Consider the following 27,179-nt stretch of genomic DNA (forward strand, 5'->3'; position numbering starts at 1 on the left):
ATAACAAAGCCACTGATTTTTATTCCACTATTGATTTTTTTCCTTTCAGTTCCTTCAGAGCCTCTTCGATGTAAACATTAAAAAGTAATGTGAGAATCCACACTCTTGTTTAATGCCCTTTCTTGATTTTTATGATTACCATTACTGACACCTCCAGGGAGTCCAACGACTCATCGTGAGTGGTCATGTACTCTACAGCTTTCTGTCTCCACCACTACTACTACTACTAGTATTTTTCACAGACAATCACAAACATTCATGCCCATGGTGGGATTCAAACCTGCAGCCTTTTGGCTGGAGAGCGGATACGCTAACCACTCGGCCAACCAGGATGGCTAATTTATTAACTTTATATAGTTGATAAATTAGCCTTCTGTCATTGTAATTTATCTTCAGATTTTTGAGGACTTTGAACATTATATTCCAGTCAATGTTGTCAAAAGCTTTCTCTATATCAATGAATGCTATGAATATGGATGTGTTTATTATGAGTGCTTTTTCTATGATCAATTGGAGATTTTGTATAGATTCTCTTGTCCCTCTATTCCTTCTGAAGCCAAATTGGTCATCACGTAAGTGTTCTTCTGTTCAGTATGGAAATAGATAATTCTAGTTATGATTTTAAGACTGTGGGGTAATAGACTTAACATTCAGTGATCTTCAAATGCTTGTGCTTAGGCTCTTTTTTGGAATTGCTTATGTAATGTTTCTATCAAAATCTGTTGGGATTTCTCCATTTATGTACATTTGATTGATCGTTTATATAGTTCACATTTTGCTTTGTCACCTAGTGCTTTTAAAATTTCTCCTGAGATTTGGTCTATTCCTGGTGCTTTAGACTGTTTCAGTTCTTTAAGAGCCTTATGAAATTCTGACTTTAAGAGAAATGGTCCTTTCTTATCTTCCTCTACCTGCATTTTTTCCTCTAGGAGCGATGTATCTAACTTCTCTCCTTCATAAAGTTCTTCAATGTATTGCATGCATCTCTGCATTATTTTATCATCTTCAAGTAGCACTTTTCCAACCTTACTCTTGATTGTGCTCAGTTCTTTATCTTTTTCTCTGAATTCTTTTTGTATATCGTTATATGCCCTTTCAGTGTTACCTCTACTTGTGTTTATATCAATTGCCTTTCATGTCTGTTCACTCCATTTTGCTTTTGCTTTCTTGGCTTTTCTGTTCACCATGTTTCTATATTTTCTATACTCTTCTTGGTGTTTTGCATTTTTGTGCTTTCTTCTTTGTGTTATTAGTTCTAATATCTCTCCAGTGATCCGTGGCTTAGATTGTATTTTTCTCCTTTTTCAAAGTGTTTTTCTGCAGTTTTATTTCTCTCTTTAGAGATTCCCACATTTCTTTTCCATATGGCTTCTGGGAATTTATTATTTTGTCTGTTTCTTCTCTAAAGTCTTTGCAGGCCTTTATATAATTTTTTTATTTTAGCTATATTCCATTTTTTGTATTTGTTTGCATTTGTTTGTTTATGCATGATTTCTTCAATTGTAATGACTTGTCATGATGTCTGGGATATGGTTAGTGTTCACATCTATTCCAGGTAATTTTTACATACTTACACCCGGTTACAGCATTTTTTTTTCAGACTATTACGTAGTCTAATCGATATCGTTCTGTGTTGCCTTGTGTAATCCATGTGTATCTTCTTCTTTTTGGCTGTTCAAATAGTGTTTGCTATGATTAGGTTGTGGCTCCATTCCATTGACCTAGTTCAAATTTGTCAATAATCTTCTCTTCTCCCTCTCCAAAAACTGCATTCCGATCTCCAATTAAGATCAATTTTTCTTGATCATTTACTCTCATCAGTACTTCTTCAGTCTGTTCATATACTTCTATTTCCTCATCGTGGTATCTTGTTGTTGGCATTATATCTGTATAAGGGCTAGGTCTCGTGGTTCTGCTTGAATCTTAATAAAGATTATTCTTTCATTATATCCCCAAATGGTTTTAATCTTATGTCCTAATTTCTTATTTACCAGGAATCCAACTGCTATGTCATTTGGTGAACCTGAGTAGATCATTTTGTGATCTCCACTCCAGAAATCTCCACTCTCTGGCCATCTTACCTCACTAACTCCACAAATGTCCATATTCAATCATCTAATTTCTATCTTTAAATTTTCTAGTTTTCCACATTGTTTCATAGATTTCACGTTCCAAGTACCTATTTTGCTGGTTTACAGCCTGAGAGGTCCTGCGATGATTTCCTCTCCTACCTGGGACATCCCTCCATTTCTCAGTATTCCTCGTTTCCCTTTCTTGGTAATCCTTTATTCCGATTCCATGCTATGTAGTCTTGGGAAAAATAAGGTGATGGGGTTCCCATTTCCTTCCACCTTGCAGTGATGTAGCCATTAAAAACTTGCATTGACCATGCCTACATCTCTCTGGTCTTGAGCCTTGCCAAATTATTCTTTTTCAGCCTCAATCCAGTACTGGTAGCACTGCTGCTAACTACTAGGCAAGTGCTTTTATGGCAGCACTGACTCACCATGACATGTTGCTGTTCAAGGATTTTTTGAGGCTTTAAGTTGAACAGATCTGCTGACTCTGTTCCCTCCACACCCTGGTAGCGACTACCACTGTTGGTCCATGACTTCTTATTCATCAGAGAGAGAGAGATCTCTGCTTATGTTAACTTCCCTATATGTAGGCTATTCCACTATCTGCCAACTGGAGATGTACCCAGTGGCAGTCGGCTCTGCCACTGGGTACATGTTCATCCTTTCAGGATGAACATGTACCCAGTGGATTCATCCTTTCAGATATTTATTATTATTATTATTAACAACATCTGACCTCCATGAAGTCAAAGGCCTCATCAGCATAAGTTTTTTTTTAATGTGATTCCCATTTTGTATTTTTTATTTTTTATATAGTCTGGAAACCCTGCCCTGAGACTAAACATGGAACTTTTTCAAGCCACTTTGGGCCTCCAATATGCCTTCTCTGGACCTTCTCCAATACATCATTATCCCCCTGAAAACCATGCAAAAGTCGAATATGGATCACACTGGGCAAATGAAATTGATATCCCACCTAACGACAATCACAAACATCCATGCCTGCAGCAAGATTCAAACCTAAGACCTGTTGATTGGAGAACAGGTATGCTGACTGCTTGGCCAACCAGGCCAGCTATACTTTCTCATGTAAAAAGATCATTGAACTGTGCCTTAAACCCATTCACAGTTTTTATACTCACCACACACTTTTTGGAAATGCATTCCACCCACCAGTCACTCTCAATACAAAGAACTTGCTTCTCATTCCCTTTCCCACATTCTCCAGTTTTCACACAGTTTCCAGAAATGCCCTCTAGTTCTATCCTTGCCTCTTTCTACTCGATGAAAAATTTCCTCCACATTAATCTGATAACATCTCTCACTAACTTATATGTCTCATTCATATCCCTTCTTCATTCTGTGAATGAAGAAGGGATATCTCTCTTTGTATCTCACATTCCATAGACCTGACACTAATTTGGTGTGCTTTTTCTGGTATCTTCTCCAATACATCCTTATTCCCTTGAAAACCAGGCAAAAAGCCTCACACAGGGAAACATAACCTCTTTGCTTCTGCATGTTAGTGTCCTCATTATTGCCATAATATGTTGGGATGTTCTTACAATTTTAGCAATGTGATCCCTAAACTTCAAGTCTCTGTCCACCATCCCTTCCCGATATCTCGTCTCCTCCACCTCTTTCAAAATTTCTCATTAATTGTATACTCTGCATCCCAGCCCTGCCTACCAGATTTCATGAATTCACACTTTGCATCATTAAATTGTGGCTCCACTCGTTTTCCCACTCACATAGCCTATTCAGATCCTCTTGCAAGGCTACAACATCTGCTGTACTTTCTGTAGCTCTTTCCAACTTTCTATCATCAACGAACAGTCGCACATCTCCAGCTAAGCTAGTCCCAGTGTCATTTAACATGCAAGTTCAACAAGAATGGTTCAAAACAGATCCCTGTGGCACTCCACTAGTGACCTTTCTCTTTTGGCATATCACTCCTTCATACACAACCTGCTGATACCTATCTCAGAGCGAATCAGCTATCCAACTCATTAGTATCTTATTTCTCTCTATCGGTAGATCATTCTTCATTTCGTGCTTATTCACGTTACCATTAAAACAGAAATACTGGCAACAGTTACCATATTGCTAGATATACAAAACCATCATTGCACATGACAAACACGATCGTTTCCATCGCGTCGGCACCCACCCCAAACCTCCGTTAATTCGAATGTAGAACACACAATAAGTAATTTGCCAGGATGATGATGATAATACCGAATTCTAATAAGACTTTTCTTATTAAAGTCTCATTAATGGTTGTCCTTAGACCAAATATCATTCATTTGATCCAAAGGAATATCTAATTAGACCAGATGGCTCCAAACTTTTTTGACCGTTGACCCCTTCAAGAGTTTCTTGACTTTTTATCGACCCCCTCTATTTTACTATTACATAATAATAATAGGACAAGCAAAAAAGACGCTTATGTGAGTTTTTCGATTGTTTATTTTATGTGTAATATAGTATATATTATTACATTGGCTTAACGTCAAAGGGATACGTTTTGTTTTTGACGTCCTTCTATACATATTTGATAGGAGGAATAAATAAAATATAAAATTTAATTTAGATAACAAAATGACAATAATATAATCTTCCTTATGAAAATAAGACTTTTATTAATACAATTTACTAACTTTGTCAATGTGAAGGGTGTGCTTCGTGACTTGACAAGATTAGCAATGTTGGATTCAAAATTAGTAAGTTTCAGCCTTAAATCACCACGGAATTCTATATCTAGCTTATTTGTTTTGTTAAAATGGAATTAACAGTGCTTCAAGTACGAGCTTGGAAATGCAAGCAAAAAGGGGGAGCACCACTTCAGAAAGTTTTGGATATTTTTCTACAACATTTTTATTCGTCCAAAAGTAACTTAAAGTCCTATTTTTAAAAAGCGTCTTAGCTTCAAGATTAACTGACAATTCAATAAGTTCATCTTGTAAGTTACATTCGATATTTTCAATATCTGCAGAAAATGGCATGATAACCCAATCTGGAATGTGCATGTTTTCAAAATCTGCAAAGTGCAATTTAAAATCATTGCTCAAATTTTGAAGATGTTTTGTGTATATTTCTAAGTCTTCGTCTTTTACTTCCAATTGCCATAGATTTGAAAAGTACTGAAAATTTTTTCGTAAGAATGATAATTTAAATAAGGCTAATTTAGCTTGGAAGCCTAAAAGAATCGTCCGAGCTTGAATAATCGTGACATCTTTACCTTGTAGACGGGTCTGTACGTAATTAAATTTTGAAAAGAAATCTGCCAAGTAGAAAATATGATTCTTGTTTCTCTTCAGTTCATCACTCAAAAACAAATTAACATCTGTAAGAAACTCTAGGGTTAAGTCGAACAACTCAACAAATCTTTGCAGACTTGCACCTCTAGACAACCATCTTACTTCAGTATGCAAGAGTAATTGGTTTGATACTTCATAATTTTTTTCAAAGTTTGGCAAACAATCGTGATTTAAGAGGATGAGCTCTAATTTGATTAATAGATTTAATATACACTCTTAGCGTATCATGCAGTTCGTTACTGAGAGTTTTTGCCACCAAATGGTTTCGGTGCAGCACACAGTGCACTTTGAACTTTTTCTTTCAGAAAGGCAACTAAATGTCGATAAGAGGTCCATCATTGCAGGCGTGCCATCTGTGGCTACTGTTATATTAGTAAATGGAATATCATACTTATTTAAATATTCCTCCAATCACTGAAAAAATTGTCAACCCCGTTCCATCACTTTCAAGATATTTTGCAAATAAAAATTCGTCAATAATTTGATGTTTGGTTTTACTATAATATCTTACATAAGCCATAAGAATAGAACTATTGTATGTAGATTCATCCAGTTGGATGGAGAACTTACTATTTTTGAGTTCTGATACTACAGTTTTTTCTACATCTTCAGCCATTTCACCAATACGTCATTTCACGGTATTCACACTCAATACCAAGCATTTTAAAACAGGGCCAGAATCTTTTTTTATAATGGTTTCAATTACTTCTTTGATTGCGGGTATAACAATGTCCTCTGCAATTGTATACAATTTTCCTTTTTTTGCTATATTAAAAGAAATATTGTAGGAGGCTGTTAATCCTTGTTTATTGTCAGCTTCGGCAGGTGCTTTCATAAATGATTTTATAGTTGGTCGATTTCTCTTTCAGTTCTTTAAAAAAGTCAAGATTTTTATCTTTCTTATCAGGATGGAGTCTTTGAAGATGATCTTTCATTTTTGCTGGTTTCATTGCATCGTTACTAAAAGGTTTTTCACAAAGAAGACACATAGGCCTCGTTTTGTTTCTTAATGAAGCAATAAACCCAAGTTTCAAATATTCTAACAAATATTGTCTGCATTTCTTTTTAGAATCTGATGCTGCCATTGTGGCTACTGGGGTTGTAACAAAATAATTAAAATTGAAGTCAGTAAGCAAAAGTAATGTCTAAATAATATACCTACACATGTATTTCTATAGGATGTACAAAACTACCAGCCCTGGTCAACTCTTCAACATAGAGTAGTTTAGTTCGTGAATGAATAACGATTGAATTGTGATATGTATGTTGATGAATTTGAGAATATTAACACTCACTTGTATGTCGATGCGCAAAAATGAGACTGGGATCGAATATGTGTAAGTATAAGTTAATAAGCAACCCCACACGTGTTGCAGTCTCGCTCCCCTGCACCTGCCGGGCAGGAACCACCGACATCCGTTTATTGGTAAATAAACGGATGTCGGTGGCCTACTTGATTGGCCTCCATAACTATTTACATGACCTTGCTCAATCTTACAGGTCCTATTCATGTCACTTTTCCCATGATTCACTCTTAATTTCGTTGTCATTCAGGATGGAGGTAATCCAAGTTAACCGCATTAAATATAACCCATACAATGATGTCTTATGTTTTTCTGTCGACCTGCAATTGACCTCTGAGCACGAATCGACCCCTAACAATGTTATATCAACCCCTGGGGGTCGATATCGACCACTTTGGCAACCACCAAATTAGACTATCCAATGTTTCCCTTATAACAGGGAACTGATTAAGGTCAGATTCAATATCATTATCGTCCTGGCAAATTACTTGTTGTGTGATCTACATTCGATTTAAGTGATCTTCCTTCGAATTAACCACGTTACCGGCCATTATGGATCAAATACGCATCCTCATATGCTTCTTATCCATCATCTATTTCAATGTAATATCAATGGTATTACAATTTTAATATGCACTTCGCAACGTCTGTAGACGTCTTGGCCAGTTGCGTGGTTAAGGGAGGTTTGGAGTGGGTGCTGACGTGATGGAAACTCGATTTTTTGGCTTGTTTCATTTTATCTACCAGCTTGTCATGTGACAGCATATCAAAGGCTTTTGAAAACTCAAAGAACATTACTGTACAGTGCCCTAACTAAGCAGATGCAATGGGTTCACAGATGCAGATCCCAGGACGAAGGGAGCCCTGAAATGAGGTATCAAAAAAATAATCAGTATTATATTTTCATTTTCAAATTTTAAATTTTTAAATTCAAATGCAAAAAGTTTCTTATTACAAATTAATCATAGATTTATCTGCACTCTTTCTGTGTAGAATAAAATTCTACAATGCATTGAAACGGACAAATAAAGAATTACAATGTATCGATAGATAGACAACAAAATTAATTGATGGACTATGTGGTGCTTCAAACAAAATTTCCAAAAACAGGTTTTGAACAAAATTTCCTGGAAGCAAAATATTTGACTGAAATAATGGATATAGAAATGGATTTCCTAATAAACAGAAGATAAAAGCTAAGAAAATGCAAATAGATGAAGCATCAGATGAAGGAAATAGTATGACATCTGAAGAATTATTTAAAATGCAAATGAATGGCGATTTGGGTAGTCTACTGTCTGAAACAGATTGGCATTATGAACAACTGAGAACTGCATGTAACTGTTTTTGTTTTCTCTTTGGCTTGTTTTTAGAATCAGTGAGTGTTGCTGATTTACAAAAATCGGCTGCAGATTTGGCTATTAAGTACAGTAAAGATTTAAGTACATATGAGCTCAGTTGTGAAATTCAAAACTTATTTATAATCACAGTTCTACTTGATATCCTACAGGCTCTTCGTGATTTTGGATTAATTGAGTCATATCCAAATATCATTATTGCTCTTCAAATATTTCTCACAGTAGCTATCATACCTCACTTTGAACTCATTCACAGTCATAGCACCCACAACAGACTCTGGCAGCTTATTCCAATCATTCACCACGCTCCAAGTAAAAAAAACCTAGCTCTAACACCCTTGTTAACCACATTCTTGCCCAGCTTCCATGTATGGCCCCTAGTCCTCCCACCACCAGTCCTATTCTCAAAAATATCTTCTGAATTAATCTTATAGAAACCCTTCAGTAATTTGAATGTCTCAATCATATCACCCCTTTTCCACCCATTAACCAATTTTTGCAACCCACAAATCTTCAACCTGTTCTCATAAGGTTCATTCCATAGATCTGCTATCATCTTGGTCACTCGCCTCTGGATCCTCTCCATCTTCTCCCCATCAAGAAGAAACCCTGGCACCCAGATCTTGGCACAGTAGTCAAGATGGGGCTTATGAAGGCTCGATACAGAGGAACAATAACTTGTTTGTCTCTGCTTGTTAAAGTATTTTTCAGCAACCAAGTGATTTGATGAACTGATTTAGCCACTTTTGTGATGTGCCCCCTAAACTTCAACTCCCTATCCACCAACACTCTCAATTTCCTGGCCTCATCATTTCCTGGAGTACGGTTCCACCAATGTGATATACTGCTGTAATCTTTTCACCCTAAAATGCATAACCTTACACTTTGCCACATTAAATCGACATCCATTTTCCTTAGTCCAGTCCTCCAAACTATCCAAATCATCTTGCAAAATTTTGACATCCTGTGCACTCACCATTGCTCTACCCAACTTTGCATCATCAGCAAACAAGTGAACACTTCCTCTCGGATCCTTTCCTATATCGCAAATAAACAAATTGAAATGTAGTGGTCCAAGAACAGAACCCTGCGGCTCTACTCTAGTCACAATCCATCTTTTGGACTCTACTCCTGAATAAACCACTCTCTGCTATCTCTTCATCAATCACCCTCCTATCCATCTCAACAACCCTATATCCATACCCATATGCTGCGGTTTACTGATTAGAATTCCATGTGGTATCCTGTCAAAGGCCTTAGCAAGGTCCAGTAGAATCACTGTAAACCCATTACCCTTATCCAGTTCAGCCTTCACTGTGTTATAAAAACGTGAGCAAGTTACTGAGGCATGATCTACCCTTCACAGAACCATGTTGTTCCCCATACAGTATCCCATTTTCATCTATCCAATCCTGTATTTTTCTCTTGACTAATTTCTCCAAGACCTTGACAACGATTCCTGATAAGGTAATCGATCAGTAATTTACAACTGCAGTCTTGGAACCTCCTTTATGCAGTGGAACTATTTCCCCCTCTCTCCACCCCCTCAGACTAACCCAGAACCCAGACTCAAATTAAACAAAATGGTCAAGGGCACTGACAATTCTTTAGCCACTTCACGTACGACACAAGCTGGTATACCATCCAATCCCACAGATGTATTGACGTTGAGGTTTTGTAATAGACTACTCACCTCCACTTCATTCACCACAATTCCCGTATAATCTATTGGTTCATTCAATCCTGCAATGTCACTCACCACCTGGATGATATATTCTTGCAAAGTGCTCGCTCAGTAATTCAACTATAACAACTGATTCGTTTACCTCCCATTGCCATTCTTTAAAATCATTCTGCCATATACATTTTTTCTTTTACTTGCAACATATTGAAAAAACTGTTTGGGATTCTCTTTAGCCTGCATGGCTAATGTTCTTTCATTATCCGTTTTTGCTTTTCTTACCACACCGTTTCCCTTCTGTCGTGCGCTTTATACCGTTCATGTGCCTGCTGGTCACCTTTCTCCTTAAAGTTCCTTCATAGTTGTTCCTTGTTTTGCAGCTCAAGCTTAATGGTGTTATTCATCCATTTAACCCCTACTTGATTTGTTATTCGGACTCTAGGTATACAGTCAGCCATTGCCTCATGCAAACACTTCCTAACTCCCTCCCATGCACTATCAACTTCTAGCCATTGCAGTTTTACATGCCATGGTACTGAACCAATCAAACTCCTAAGCTTGTCATACTTACCAGCCCGATAATTCCACATGTACCCTGTCTTAATTGTAAATTCCACACCTTTAGCTATCTCCCAAGTCAAGACCCTATGATCACTCTCACGAATTGGTGGCAACATGGTCATATTTGTTACAGCCAAATTCTCAGATGCAATTACTAGGCCAAGCACTCTCTGACCTCTAGTATTTTCCATTACATGCTGTCGCAGATAGTTATCCCTTAATAATCGCATAAAATCCAATTCCTTCATCCTATGTTCCTATCCTCCTTCCAATCAATGTTTCCATAGTTGAAATCACCCATAATAATTACCCTCCTTCCACTCATTTCTTCTATTTGCTTGTGCATACTATCTCCACCATCTATTCCATCACCTGGTCTATAGTTGCACCCAACTGTATATTTTGTTCTGCTAGTTTCAATCTCACACCAAATAGCCTCAAATGTGCTCTTTTCTCTATCCTGCAGTTCCACTTCTATTCTCCTTGGCTGTAGCTCATTAGCTATCATCAGTAACACTTCTCCCCCCATTTTATTCTCCCTGTCATTCCTGAACACATACCCTTAACATTGAATCCCACTAGCTATATCATCTTCTGTCAGCCATGTTTCACTAATGCCAATAACCTGTGGTCTGGAAGTGCCAACCAAGGCCAAAAATTCTTCCTTTTTGTTCCTAATACTTCTGGCAATAGTATACATGAATTTCAGAAGCCCATTTGTCCCATCCCTATTTTGATTCCTTATACTAACTATCCCATTCAAATTCGTAGTCTTTCGTACTCGCTTGGGCATTTTATGCACATTCATACACTCAACTGTCTCCCTAAAGTCTGCATACTACTACCCCCCCCCCCTTAATAACTCTAGTTTCCCTGATTCTGCACATCCACTTCCACTACATTCGCCAACACCTTTTCAAGTCTCTGTACACCAAATCCATTTAAATGTAAACCATCCATCTTATATAAATACTTTCGCCCATCAAACTCACTCCACACATCCACAAATTCCACACCACTCGTCCTGCATATTTCACCCATAAAGTTATTTGCAAAATATCAAGTTTATCATTTGCAAATTAATCAAGAACTATCTGAGATATACTATCGGACAAGAGAGAGATTATCCAGTTTTCCATACTTTCAATAGAATATAATATTGCTAAAGATATTAATTATGATGATGTGATTAATGAATTTGCTGAAATGAAAGCCAGAAAAGTGCAATTAAAGTAATTATTTTAATTTATAAATATACTTCATATTTATTATGTAAACAAAGTTTGAAGGTGAGTTAGCCGATCTCATACGGAGGTAGCAGGGTTTTTTCTCCCGGAAACTCAGGTTTTTCATCCCGCATACATACAATTCGGCCCTTCAGAACACACGCGATTTACAGACAAAAATTACTAGTTGTGGTGGTGTTGGAGGTGGGCGGTAGATGGCATTGATGGAGATGATTCGTAGTAGAGGTTAGGTGTAGAGACAGTTGTAGGTGTCCTCCCGCGATGAGTCTTCGGACTCCTTGGAGGTATCAGGAATAATAATAATAATAATAATAATAAATAAAATTTGTATTTCTATGATATTGTTTTTTTTTATTTTATTTTGCAAAAAAGGGGGGCCAAAAATAAAACTTTGCTCAGGGCCCATGAAAAGCTAGTTACAGCACTGTCACTGCATATGCATCTCCTTTATCCAGTGTATTTTGCCACCTTGTAATATGTAAGCAATTTGCTAAAATATGACCTTTCCCTTACCACTCCATGTTCACTATCATAAAGAATACTGCTATTGTCAACCTATTTCTGAATACTAGTCCTCACCAACTACTCTAACACCTTAACTCCTGACACACAAAATGGATTATAATTTGTAGCCTCAGTCTTATCCCTCTCTCCTTTGTGAAGTGGAACAATTTTTCCCACCTTTCATTTCTTTGGGACTCACCCTGTTGCAAAACTTATGTTTAACAAACATACCAAAAGGTGCCATTAATTCCATGGAACATTTCCTCAAGACATGTAGCAATATACGGTCAAGTCCTATTATAGTATGCCCACACTTTAGAGAGCTGGCGTTGGCTCGGTGCCAAGAAGAGTAAATTCATGTTGAAGGGGAGAAAGAAATAAGGCGATGTACAAATTGGTCACCAACACACGAAATCACATGCTTTATACGTAAAATTTTCCAACTGTTATACAAGCAAAATAGTTACCACTTTAAAAACTACAATGATAATTAAAGAGAAGTTAATTTTCCGATGTGTAATAATAAACACTTATTCCACAATACGGATTGATTACCCTATTTTTTTTTTTAAAAGGTATGTGTAAATATCTCATCCTTTATGCTACATATAATTATTAGTAAATATACATCTACAATGCCCTAAGAATCCACGAGTAAATAGCCAATGGCATTTAAACAGGGGCACTCCTAAACAGAAACAGGCAAAATAGCCGTAAATATAATAGTTTGTAAAGAGGAGTAACATGGGAGTTTTCCCAGAAATAATATCCCTAATAAACTGATCATTGAATACTTCAAGTATATCTTCTGCATTGGTTACAAGTCTACTGCTATCATCAACTAGCATCATTCTCTCATAGTCATTTTTGCTTCTACTTGCCACATATCAAAAGAACTCATCAGGATTTTTCTTAACGTGATTGGCTAATTTCTTCTCATACTGCACTTTTGGCATCTTTACCAACCAAGTCGCTTTCCTGGCCTGCTCTTTCTACACTTCATGCAACTGATCATTGCAAACACAGTTACATCCTCTGATGATATAACTAGATCTAAGACTCTTAACCCTTATGTCCTCTGTTATGTATTGCCTAAGATTGTTATCCTTTAAGAAGTTGAGAAATTCATTCTCCTTATTCCTTGATGCTATCTCTTCATTCCAATCAGTATTACCATAATCGAAGTTGCCCATAATGATCATCCTTCACTTACTGACTAAGCCAAGTTGCCTATACATTTCTTTGTCTTCAGCTTCGACATTCCCTAGCCTGTAGCAACCCCCCTCCCCACCAGATATCTCATTCTATCAACCTCCACACCATACTGCTTCAAAGCCACTGCCAATTTTTTTCCTACCTTGCATTTCAACCTTGTGCAAACATTATTTCCCTGCTATCATCACCAACATTTCCTCTCCCTTTTTGCCTTTCCTATCTTCACAAAAAAAATCATATACTTCCATTTCTATTCCTGTTGAGATTCCATTTTCATCCAACCATGTTTTGCTTATTCCAACTATTTTCAGGCACATAAACTCAATCAATGCAGCAATTTCATCTCTCTTATTTGTGATACTCCTGGAATTTGTAAATATGCATAACGATTGATTTCTTGGTTGAAGTCACAGATGGGGGGGTTAGCATCCATGACTGAGTATGACTCATGCTGTCCTTTGACTTATGCTCACTTTCTGTCCCATATAACTCCCCCCCCCCAGACTCAAATCCCAATGTATTCCAGGCTGTTTCTATACTGACCATCTACATACATGGATTAATTTCTGCTTTCAGAATTGACTCTTATACTGTCTTCCTGCTAACCCCAATTTCCTGTCCAACTTGTGATCCTGTTTTCTGTTTCTGTACATTTTTGTACTGTACTGTTTGTTTGTTTGTATGTTTTTGTTTCTCTTTTTGTACTGTTTCTGTCCCTATTTCTGTACATTATGGGAATGTCCACTATTCAAACTGGTTTCGGTAGTATTAGGAGAAAGAAAAGACTGATGGATAATAAGAGAGGGAAAGGCCTCAGCTCCTTTATATCGTTATGTAGCCAGAGACCGTCTTTTCCTCTTTTTTTTTTCGTTAAGATCATGCTGATGAGCCAAATGAAATCACAGAACCAAAATCGATTGGTTCCCAGATGGTTAGTTAGCCTTTTCTAAGTTAACTGCCTTCACTGCCTGGTATTTATCCCTACAGTTCATATAAGACCACATTGAGCTAAAGGATGGAACAGTGTGATAAATCTCATAATAAGAATAGAAAGATTTATTCCCCACCCCCAATGAATATTGTATAGCAAGGATGTTCTGCACCACATTATTACCAAAAATTTATTTCCTAGAATTCTTTTTAAATATAAATATCATCAGACATCAGTAGAATTTCCCATAATACAATGCTGTAAGATAATTATATGTATAAAATGCTGTATAATAATTCTAGTGTTCAGTCTCTTGATATAAAAAAAAAAAAAATCAGCTAACGCCTTTTTTTATTCCCGTATAGGGAGTAGGTGAGGCCTTTTTTAGATCTATCTAACTTTTGGAGACTGAGTGGGCAGTTCAGTCTTCACTGGCAGCCAATCAGAGATAGCTGGCTCAAAGCTATCACTAATTAAGTGTCACGCAGTGAAGAGAGATGTGCCATCTCGTAGTTCCTAACCCTAACACAATATATTTAATGTCTGAAATAATGTGGATTCTATGGTCAATTTTCTTGAGTTTACGGGATGAAAAACCCGAGTTTCCGGGAGAAAAAACCTGCTTGCCCATGCCAGAGATCGACTAACTCAGGAAATGGTCGAAAAAAGGCTTAGAAAAATTTCCTCTAGTCGACGACTAGATTCGAAACCAAGTCTTCCTTCGTGTGATCAAGCTCCGTGGTGTGCAAATGCCACATCCACTGACCTACACAGTCTCTTGATATTTATATTTAAAAAATAATTCTAGGAGATAACAAATTTAATCTCTTCTGCCATGAAAGTTCATGATAGAAAAGGTTAAATATTTCCTTTTATCAGGTTTTATTAACCATGGGATGCTGTGGTGTTCAGGAATGGTCTTAGACTTTTGTGATCATTTATTCCAGAATAGTGGGAGTTGAAAGCCTGGGTAGTACCAGTTAAAGTCTGTCTGCATGTGTATTTGGTTTGTTGTTGAGATGATAAAGTAAAGGATTGCTCATCGTAGGCCTAGAGTAGTTAGTATTAGGAGAAAAAAGACAGATAACATGAGAGAGAGAGAGAGAAAAAAAAAGCCTCAGCTCTTTTATATCATCATATAGCCAAAGGCTATCAGTTTTCCTTTTTCACCAATCTCATATAGATGAACAACCAAAAAATCAATTGAAACTAAAGTGCAAAGATGCGCAATTGACTATAAGACTACATTGAATTAAGAGGATGGAACTATTTAAAAAACCTCTAATAGCAAGAATAGACAGAATTTTATCTCCCACGGTGAATATTACATAATGTGGGTGGTCTACACCATCTAGTGATAAATTTGATATCTCCTAGAATGCTTCTTTCTAAATACAAAAAACGCCTTACTGAACAATAAAATTTCCACAATATAATATTATAAAGCATTTGGATGTCATATTGCTGGTTTTCAAATCCATGTTTTTATCTAACCTTCCATAAATGGTATTTTAATTCATTAATTATAAAAATCAAAATTCTCTTCTTATTGCTGACAGGTGGTGAGTATTGTAAAAAAAAAAAAAAAAATAACCTGTTCTGTTGTAAATAGTGGCATGCCCAACACATTACATAATCTTTTTCATATATACAGAGCAAGATGGCAGCTGTAGAATGCATGTTCTACTGTTTCCAATTGGTAACAGATATCACAGATTGGATCTCCGATGTTAAAGTACCTTTATTTGATGGCATTGACTGGAAGGCAACCATATGCAATTCTCCAAGCAAGATCCTTCCTGTTAGGGTACCCTTGGAACTTCATCAAGGTGTGAAATAAAATATTGTTGTCAGTACCCAACTGTGGAACTTCGCAGCGAAAGAGATTAAAGGTTTCTTTATACCAAATTTTACTTTTTTTAATGGAAATAATGTCAATTCAGGAGTGTTTTAGCAGTCTTAGAATAAGCATAGCGTGTTGTAATATTCAGAAACAATCTCAGCTTTTGGACCATTATAATCATTAACTCCAAATAGGAGAAGATGAAAACCCAAGTACTACTGGGGAAGTTCTGCACATGTGTGATTAGTTTGCAATAATTTATGGATTTTTGAAGCTGTATTGCTTAAATAGCAGAATTTTAAGTTTTGTCTTTTGTTGAGGTGTCATCAAAGGGAACTAGACTCAGGAATACGCTATGGTTTAAATAAATGTAGAAGTCATATATTTTTTATATACAAAAAGTAAAATGGTGTATCATATTACTAAAATTCTCTGGATAAGAGATAGCTCTAGAAGTCTTTTTGCTTGGTTAGTACCAAGAACCTCTATCGCACTGAAGCACTATAGGTTCTTGTACCTCTCATGTGTGTGATAAATAAAAAAAAAAAAGAAGTAAATTATGCTAGACAATCCTTACCCAAGTATGAGCAAACAAAGTTTGCAAGTGAGATATGAATATCTTGTCTAGAATAACTTGTTTTATAACCAGTTGTTTAAAAAAAAAAAAAAAAAAGGAGGGCGAGGATTGCAAGCCTCCTTTATCCAACACATTTGTCAATTTACCATCAAATGCAAGCAGATTGCTAAAGTAAGAACTAATTTCACAAATCTATGTTGACCATCATAGAGAATCCTATAGCTATCAACCTGAGCTTGAATTATGTTCCTAATAAATCTTATCAATACTTTAACTAAAATTTTTATTATTGTTATTATTATTATGACTTTATTCACACAGTTGAAATGCAGCCAGAAAAAAAATATATCATTCAAACAACAATTTGGCTGGTGATACAATGCAGTTCGGATTCTACTCCAGTAATGTTTTCACTGGGTGTCACAATGTCAATAATCCAAACTTGTTGATATTCAGTAATTGCGATGTCAGGTATCATGTGGCCCAAAGGCTGATCAGTTCTTATTCTGAAGTCTCAGAGAATTTTTGTTATTTCCTTTTTCAGTACTGTCTCAATTTCATACTTCCATCAGTTATCAGAAGTAGGAAAACTACTTTTTGCATACATGTAAGTAAATTATCTTGACCATTTGATCATGTTGGTATTCATAATCCATTTGGGCTATTTTGGTGCAGGCACTGATCACATGTTCTCCAGTTTCATCTTTTTGATCATATCATCTCTGTTCACTGTTATTACTTGATGTTCACAATTTTTTCTTTGATTGCATTAGTTTGTAATGCCTGTTCTTGAGTAGCTAGAACCTTCTGTTTCTTTTCCACATTTTGGTCATGTCAGTTTTTTCATTGGTGCTTACAGAAACTGGTCATGCAAGGATTTATTTTTCCATTGCATGTATATGTTATTCTGTTGTTCTTTTTGTAACTGGATTTATTTCCTACTGCTTTTAGAAGACCTTCTTGTGAAATGGCTTGGAACATTTGCTCAGTGCTATTGTTGATGTAATTTTTTAAACAAATTTCTTCCTCTTCAACAGTTTCAAATCTTTTTGGTATTATTTAAATATGTGGAGCCCACCATGAAAAATTGTAAATCTATCACACATTTAGCACCATGCATATGCTGGGATAATTCGATCCCCATGCTCTAGAGACCAAACATGGAACTTTATCAAGCTTCTTCAGATCCTTAATAATCATGGTGATGATGTTAGTTGTCTCTCACCAAGCTGTGAAAATAGCATGCCACCTGAAGTCTTTCACAAACATTTATGGCATTGTGGAGATAAGATATGAGTGATAGCTTGATTGAAAAGTGAGTTTGCTATTCCACCCTACCAACCAAGCTGGCTGCATATTGATCTACAGATTGTTATATAATTAGAAACACTCGTGCTGTCACCGTTATTGTCCATTGCCACTACTTTGCTTTATTTCTACCACCTAGTGATTCTTCCCATTGCATTTTCAATCCTTAAAATGGATGATATGTGGTGATTTGTCATCCATTCTCACATTCTTATTAATATCTAGTGCACTTATCACTTCATATACCTCTGATTCTTTCACTTCCAGTCCCTCTAGCATTTACCTCTCTTCTAAATTATAATTATTATTATTATATGACACCTCCAGGGAGTCCAAAGACTCATCGGGGGAGGGCACCTACTCTATAACACTGTCTTCAGCACTCAATCCACCAACAAATCACAACTACCATCACCATCCACATCAACGCCATCTATCGCCCACCATCATCATCATCATCACTAGTATTTTCACAATCACAAACATCCATGCCCACGGCAGGATTTGAACCTGCAGCCTTTTGGCTGGAGAGCGGATACGCTAACTACTTGGCCAACCAAGCCGGCATAAAAATGTAACACATCATCATTTACATGTCACCCTACTATAACCATCCACTAGTGTCCTCCTGCCACGTAGAAGAATTCGCATGAATATTCTTTTGGCCTGTCTCTTCTCATTTTGTGCTTCCTCTTTTCTTACCATCTTGTCTGTTTGACTTTCGTTGCCTTTTCCCACACTACGTCTAATTGTCTAATTTTTCTATTCATCCGTTAATACTGTAGTTGATTCTTACTATACGAAATGTATTAAATACTTTGTTGTAATGAATGCTTGTTTAGAATAGCATGGAGATTTGTTCAGGTCTTTTTAGTAGTTTGTTATAATAGCGTGTTCTACAGTAAAAGTTGACTGTATGCAGACTACTTCTAAGATGTGGTTCTTCAGATCATGACCAAGCATTTGCAATCCTTTTCATCCAGTCTGAAATTTAGCCAAACAAGAAAGGTGGAAAACCTTTCTTGTTTGGCTAAATTTTGCCATATGACAGCTTGATAAATTATGTTGAGTGGAAGTTTACAGCTAGTGTTTGGGTAATATATTAGCGAGGGGGTTAGGAGATTAGCTATCATTCTAATAGGAATCAGAACATTAGCCCAGAAAAAATAAAAATTACCAGTACTCAATAAAACTTCCATAGGGTTAGAAGCAGCTGGAGAAGATGAGGACTTAAGGGTGATGGACAAGTGCTTAAATTAATAATTGCATTGCAAGAATTGTGAGTACAACATAATGAATTATGGCAGTGTTTAAGATTATTTGTTTCTTTGTTGTTGTTTTTTGAAAAAAAAAAAGAAGAAAATTTTTAAACATTTAAGAGCAAGTAAGCTAGTGCCAGTGGAAGAAAATTGTTAGCAGGAAACTAGTAATAATGCAAACCTAATCATGCACAGCTGATCCTCACTTTGACTGCTCACTTCATGATCCCCTACTTTTACAACTAGTAAAATATGAATTTTGTGTTATGATTGTATGAAATGGTCGACCACAGAAACAATGCAATAGTAATGAGTATATCCTCATTTGAAGATCTCTTTGGAAAAGTTAATGACTGTAAGTGAATTAAGTAGTTGTTTGTCTCTAGACATTTTTGCTGAAGATGCAAATGAATTGCTGAACTTGCATGAAAAAAGGAGCCTACCATTGAAGAACTTATTGATGGCAGAGCAAAGAATTATTGAAGAAAAAGAAATTGAAGAACCTTCTTCTCTACATCAACAGAGGCTTTTGAAAATTAACTGTTCTAAAAAATTTGGAAATTCTATAATCTGAATTTGAATGAAGGTGTTAGCAACCGTCAAGGAATGCTTTGTTGTGCTACAGAGAAATTTATTGAAAAAAAAAAAAAAAAGATCCCTTACAGTTGCCAAGAAATTAGATTGTTTTATCCTTTATCCAAGTGTAAAGAAAGTTTCACATGAAGTATCTTTACAAAGCTGCTTGTATATAGAGGCTAATGATTCCACGTTAATTGTCTTAATATCCCATAATGCAAAGCGCACATCCTTTCAGGTGTGTACAATGCTATGCATTATGGGAAGGGCCACTACCCATACCTTTGTATAAGTAAAAGGTCTTTTCCAAAAACTAGTGATCCTTTAGGTTACTCTAACCTCAATGAGCGAGTAACTAACCTGAAGGATCATTTTAACTCATTAACTTGATCACTCAAAGATACTCAGTGGTGGTTCTGTAATAATATGTGTTGTTTTCCTATACTTGTATTGTAATATCTTTATTCTCTTATATCTCTATCTTTAGCTTTATTCTATATTACTAATTAGCTGTGTGTGCTTTCTCTCTCATAACCTTTCTTCACTTACTCTACTGCGTATTATGTTTATCCACCTTCCGTATTTATTAGTCGTATGCCTATGAACACTGAAAAATTTGTTTCTCAGACTGCGCCATCAGTATATCAAATATTCGGCATAAGACTCGATAAAACTTCCGGTAGATCTCTCTCTCTCTTACTAGGATAAATTCCGTCAACAAAGTTTATAAAAAAAAGTCGTGGTTCTTAAGTAATTAAACTGCGCTTTTAATGCCTTAGTTGTTTCCCTTTCACAAGTCCGATTTATTTAGGAACAGTGCAGTTGTAAAATAAGGGATCAGGCAGCACTCTTTTAACATGAACTTTTCAAACGACAGGGAGATTGCTTTTTCTACCCATCTATAAAATCTTTAGCATAAAATTAGAACCCTTTCACTTCAACACTAAATAATCTCCTTAACTCTAAAACTTATTTACTCTCTGCTTACAAATTCAACTTATTAAACTTCTAGTTTACTCATCAAGAGGTTAGCTAACTCTCTGTTAGGTTATTTTTACAAATTTGATATCAACTTCTAACATGCCAATTGACTCTTATCGACACTTTGTTAGATCTTGAATGAGGACTCTTTCAACAAAAGAGTCATTCATTCAAGATTTAACAAGAAACACAATTCTGAGCTAGAAATACTTGTACTATTAGCTAAGAAAGCAAAATATAAAAGAAAACCTGTTAGAATTACCTTAGAAAGAAGTAAAGTAGAGGAGAAAATTGTATGTCTAAGTAGAATTATATTGTTTAAAGTTATTGATGTCAAAATTATACTCTATGTAAGAATGTATGTCTAAGTGCGAACAAAGGTCCAAAGGTTGCTAGCTAGCTGCCTACGATGACGTAATGCCCAAAGCGCAAGCGTTCATGGAAGGCAAGCTGAACTCGCGTTCGGCAAAAAGAGTGCTCTTCAAGGAGCAGAAGTGTGATGCAACCACGTAGGGGCGAATAGGAGAGCGCAACGAGAGACCCTCCGATACAGAAAGAGGACGCTACAAAGAATAAAAAGCAAGTTCACGCAGGTTTTGACCCCCCCCGTTTTTCTGTTCCTGTTTCTCATGTGGACAAGCAAGAGTGCTGACCTGTCGACAACGGCAGAAGTAATCTCCTTCCCGGTTGCTAGCTGAAGGAGTCGGGCATGCTATACGTGAGCTGACAACAAACATCAACTAGGGCAATCAGTTAGAGTTTACCAATGTGAGACAGCAGAAAATTCCACTCTGAAGGATGGCCGAGATGAATGACAGCGATCCGGTAGACTAGCATTTGTATGGCAAAGTGCAAGGAATGACCATTTGTGTCGATCAGCGTAACCTCCATGTGGACGCGACTCGATAAAGCAGAAAGACATATGACTACAAAGGATGGAAGAAAGAAGCACAATATCCTCTCAGGACACTGGTAATGTACAGAAATTTCCTTATTCATGTAACAGTTAGTATTGGAGCAAAGAGAGAAGAACAGATTTCTAATTGAAAGGAAAGAGAATTTTTAAGTGACTTTTGTGCTCAGTAACGTGTTAATCATATTTGACTAGTAGTCTGAAAGCCTGAGAGTATGCAACACTCAGTTGAATGTGAATTGATCTTTGTTAGTGAGCTTTACTTAAAATTTTGAACTCGTGTTTTATGATGATGTGTACTTATTTAACCTAGAGATGTAAATAGTGTATTTGATAATTAAAATGTTCCTTATTGCTTAACTAGTGAATTAGAATTTAGATATGACCAGTGGTGGCCGGTGAAAAATTTAAGTGAGGGGTGCTGCATATACAAATAAAATTAAAAAAAATTCTTTTTTTCCTAATCAGTAACCAATTTATTAATAAATAAATTTACTTATTAAAAAATTGCTTTAGTAAAAATATTTCGCCCTCACCACAAAACAAACACCAATAATAAAAGTTTCATATCTCACAGAAATAGCAAGCGCAATCATACGATACACTGCCCAAAGAGCAGTGTGAAGCGTAAACGAATATCGGCAATTCGACCTGCAATTGGCACAATCATTCTCACGCTGTGTTAGATCACAGTGTATTTGTTTCGTGTAACCATAATCAAAAAAATATAATTCTTTTCATATTTTCAACAATGACACTCATCATAATTCAGCCTTGTATCTATAATAAATAAATAATTATATGTTATTTTAACAAAATAAAATAAGATTGCAAAAAATAGTTCACCCTTTCGTATCTCACAGAAATAACATGTGCAAGCATACTATACACTGCCCAAAGAGCAGTGTCAGATTCATTAGTTACGTGCAATGAGAAGCACAAACGAATATCGACGAGTCTGGCTGCAGTTGGTTGAATGTGATAATATAGACACTGCGTTAGATCGCAGTGTATTTGTTTCGCAATCTAAAGCATTAATCGAACAATTCCAGTTATTAACTATTCAATCAATGTCAAAATATAAGCTGTAACCTTTAACATGTTGTATTGCATTTATGTAATGTCGTAAGCATTGTTATTATTTATAAACACAAACAAAATTTAATTTTTTCCTTGGGGTGCTGCAGTGTCCCAGTGCTTATGTACGGGCCGCCACTGGATATGACATATCTTTGATGTGTGGAAGTTTATTTGTATGCAATTTGATATTTAATAAACATGTTTTTTCTATGTAAGCCTGAGTTTGTTTGAGCATGAGACTGATTTTACCACTCGCTGAAGTTCGAACCTGTGAATAAGGGGAAATTAAAGAAAGTTTAGAAAGTTTTTAGGCCAAGACCGCAATGTTGAATTTTCTATAGGCACTTAATACTTTAACAAGATTAGGTAATACTTGAACTCTGGGAAGGTTTCTTTGTAAAAGAATTCTTCTGTGCTAGGACTCTGGCTGGTGCAGCTATATCAAACAAATTTTGCCAGAGTTCTAAAAGAAGCGGCCCCAGAGAGATAGGTTAGAGATTTCAAGCTTGGTAAGGTACGACAGGGATTAGGATAGAAAAATAACGGAAAAAGTAATGCTGTAACAACTTCATATTACTATTAAACTAATTCTTAACAATCCATATACAACATATCTCCTAGATTATAAGAGAAAATATACAAAACGACGTAACTTACAGAGGCTCTGTATCACAAATTCAGTCAAGAGTCTTTTACTAAAGTCTTTATGGCTTTTCTTTCATTTAGAGTTTTAGGCTTCCCTCAGGTGCTGTAGCAAGATACAGCGGTATCATGTCATGTTGAGATATTAGCAGTCTTTTGGACTGCAATCTGTGGTACTCGAATAGCACATACAAGAGGTTTCAGCATGCGGGCACATTCTCCTCTGGATCCTACTTCGGGAAGTTCTGCTACTAATTGCCGACCACCGATGACTGTAATTGTCGCCGACTGGCTCTTTTCGGTAACAGCACTTCGCCTTAGCTCTCTTGGCACTTGGATCTCGGCTCTCCTCTGTCAGCAACTGGACCTGGACTCTCCTCGTTCTCTGGCCCACTGCTCTGATTCCGACTGCCTCTCCTTTCTGCAGGAGACTGCTTACGTTCTCTGCCAGAAGCTAGCTCTGGTTCAGACTCTGCTTATGGTCTGCAGCTCGCTTCCACTCTGGTTCTGACTTCTGATGACTCTCTGCTGACGACTGGAAGTCCCTTAGGCTCGGCTCAGTCCCCTTTTATTTTGCGATCTCAGGATCTTGCACTAAGGGTAGTAAACCCTGAAGAATTCGGCTTGACTCTTTCATCTTCTTTTAAGTTCGACCTGCTCTTTGTTCTGCTCCATGCATTCTTTTGATCGTATTTTGCCGGGCAGCAGAAACTTGTTTCTAAAACTAGCGGACCTCTTTGATACTTTGCTTGTCCTTTCGGGCCGCAGAAACTTCTCTAAACCTAGCGGCATTCTTAGATATTAACTTTAAAGGTGTTATGCACAGAGCTTGTAAGCAACTTTCTCATACACAAAAATAGTAAACTTTCTTGTGCTCTTGCACATAGCTATATACAAAGTTCCGATGGCAAAGCATTGCCTTTGTTTTTGATGTTAAAACAGTAAATACAGTCACTTCTCATAGGGTTAACTACATTAATATTTAGCAAAATATACATAAAAACAAACAAGGTTATTTACTGTTCTCACAAGACTTGACCTATGTAAAAATCAACGTAAAGCTCTTTGGTAATTTTAAGCTACATCGACTTTTACAGTTCTACTCAGTGACAGACACACCCTATCACCAGCAGAACCACTTATCTCCCAGGCAAAAGCATTCATCGAAGGCCTGATAAAGTCCACGTCAGTATAAACTATATCATAGGCAAGCAGTGAATGGAATGCAGTGATTGAAACTATATCAGTGGGAGCCAGACCCAGAGGAGATACCAAGGCTGAAGTAATGCAGAAGTCATATTTATGACATTGTGAGATATGAGTACAAGTAGTGAAATGGTGTAACACCTTATTATTAAATGCATAGCATTATATATACCCAAAAAGGATGTGTGCTTGGATAAAGAATTAAACAAGAATATAATTTCTTGGCAACTTTAATTTAATGTATGTGAAAAAATTTGCAACGAAAGATCCTTAGTTCATTTTGAAGAATCTGCATGTAGTTTATTTTAATAAGCTGTAAACAGTAAATCCTGTAACATTTTAATTTATGCATACTTGTAATGTATTTACAGTTTCATTATTTAAAGATTGTATTTTAGTTTAGTGGCTGCTGTGGAATTATATAGTTTAAACTATGTTTCCATGAATATAGCTTAAATTTATTACAATCAAGCCTATAGGAAATTGGGTTCAATTTATGACAGTTTGCCTTAACAAGTGGTAAAAATGTAGTCTAGTGCACATTTGTAGTATCTGTTATATATGGTTTGAGGGTAATACCAAGAATCTGATTATGATGACGACAACAGCTGATTAATTCTTATATAGAAAATATGAAGTTACCACTTCCATAATTTTACTCCTTTTTTAAATAGTGGTCTTTATTGTATAATTTTCTTCTAATATAGTTGTATCATTTTAGAAATCTCTATGCATTCATTCATAAATATTCATTTTTCATAAATTAATTTAATATTCTTTTTATTAGGAATATAAAAACAAAAGAAAATAAAAGCACAAATGGAACCAAATCTATACAAAAATCTGTAGGAGAAAAATTTTAGAAATCAGTTTAGTAATCACAAGTCAAGCATTGGTACTCAAAATTTCTTAACTGTTTGTCTAGCTGTACCATTAAAGGTGGTAACTTTTCTTATTGAGGACTATACAGCAACTTATTATTATTTAGCGATCAAAGTTATTTTCAGGTTCCCATAGAAATAGAATTCTCATAGACATTATCGTTCCCTCTGCTTCAGTATACTAGCAGGATATGCCAAGTTCAGCAGAAGATATATAGAACCTCAGCAATCTATTGATAATAATACTAAAATCCAAAAAACATTTAGAAATATGGCTGAGAAATCTATTGCTGAGGATAATGTGAGTCAGAAGTCTACACAAGAATCCATTAAAGAATCGGGATCACGTTCTTTTGATGTTGAGGTTTCTGCCAAAGTAACAAAAGAATCATTTGAATCTCTTAAAAAACCATTTGCAAAAGTCAAAAGAGAAGCTGCCTCATTTAAAAACATTTTGAAAGATCCAGGTGTCCAAGAAAGTATCGTTACTAGTTCTGATACACAGAAGAAAGACATAATAAACAGCGAGTCTGTTCCTTTTAAATCAACACGACTTTCAAAAACTGATCACTCAAATGTGTCTAAGCAGAAGAAGCCAGCAACATCTCCGAGGGTCTCCAGTGCAAAATCTAATAAAAGAAATAAGAGTTCAAAAGGAAAACCAAGGCGCAAGCATTATGTAATTGTAAATACAGTACCATGTAAGTTTTACTTAATTTTTCTAATGTAATTTAACTGTCATTTACATTTTATAGTTTTTTAAAAAAAATACCTATTGTAAAACTTTTTATATGTAACTATTATAGATGTTTTAAATTTCTATAAAAAATTCTTTAAATTCTTTACAAAGTTAATAACCTTCTTAGATAATTATATGTATTAAAAAAGTAAATTAACACTCTTTACAAAATATATTAGGAAAACATTAGATGACTTCAGCTCAGTGGTTCATCTAATAAACAATGAGTCATCAGAGATTCCTTTATCCTTTTAACAGTTCAGAAGTCTAGTAGTAATATTTAATTTGCAATTCAGGATGTAAAGTATGAAGTTCTTCAACATGCTATCTAAAGGATAGCACTTTAAATTTCTATAATATAGTATCATCATATGAATTGCTTCACCAATTCAATCTACAGTCCATCTGAACAGAATAATTCTGTGTACAATCCTGATAGCATCTTTGTTATCTGTCTCTGCATCCTTTCCACAGTTAATTTATCCCCTTTAAATCCTGAGGACCAAATTTGAGAACAGTATTCAAGAGTGATCTGATCAGGGCTTTATACAATGGAATGACAACTCTTTTATTTCTGTAGGTCAGCATCCTTCTCAGTATTGCAGCCATCTTCTGGGTTACCTTCACCACCTTTGCAATATGTTCCCTGAATTTCAGGTTTCTAACAATCATCACCCCCAGATCCCTTGCCTCTCATACTTCCTCCAGTATAGTTCCTCCAACAGAGTATGCAGCCTCCCATCAATGTATTCCAAACTTCAAGCCCTTACATTTAGCTTCATTAAAATGAAACCCCCATTCATTTACCCATATGTCCAGTTTATTCAAATCCTCTTGCAGGGCTACCACATCTACACTATTACTAATAATCTTTCCCAATTTCACATCATCTGCAAACAACCGAATATCCTCCTGCTGTCCATTGACAACGTCATTGATATAATGGTTAAACAATACAGGTCCCACTACTGAGCC

General features: G+C 36.0%; 1 protein-coding gene across 6 annotated transcripts in view; it reads left to right on the forward strand.

Moving 5' to 3' along the window:
• Positions 1 to 27,179, forward strand: part of LOC150101041 (uncharacterized) — a 242,556-nt gene that overhangs the window by 23,176 nt on the left and 192,201 nt on the right. For all 6 annotated transcript variants that reach the window (XM_090401679.1, XM_090401681.1, XM_090401678.1 and 3 more), the window contains exon 2: positions 25,372 to 26,166. In XM_090401679.1, coding sequence (XP_090257805.1) covers positions 25,737 to 26,166 — 430 coding nt within the window. In that variant the 5' untranslated portion in view covers positions 25,372 to 25,736. The remainder of the gene's footprint in view (positions 1 to 25,371; positions 26,167 to 27,179) is intronic.

Source organism: Typopeltis vanoorti, chromosome 12, assembly GCF_054136105.1.
Source record: "Typopeltis vanoorti isolate ZY-2024b chromosome 12, IOZ_Tvanoo_1.0, whole genome shotgun sequence".
Lineage (NCBI taxonomy): Eukaryota > Metazoa > Arthropoda > Arachnida > Uropygi > Thelyphonidae > Typopeltis > Typopeltis vanoorti.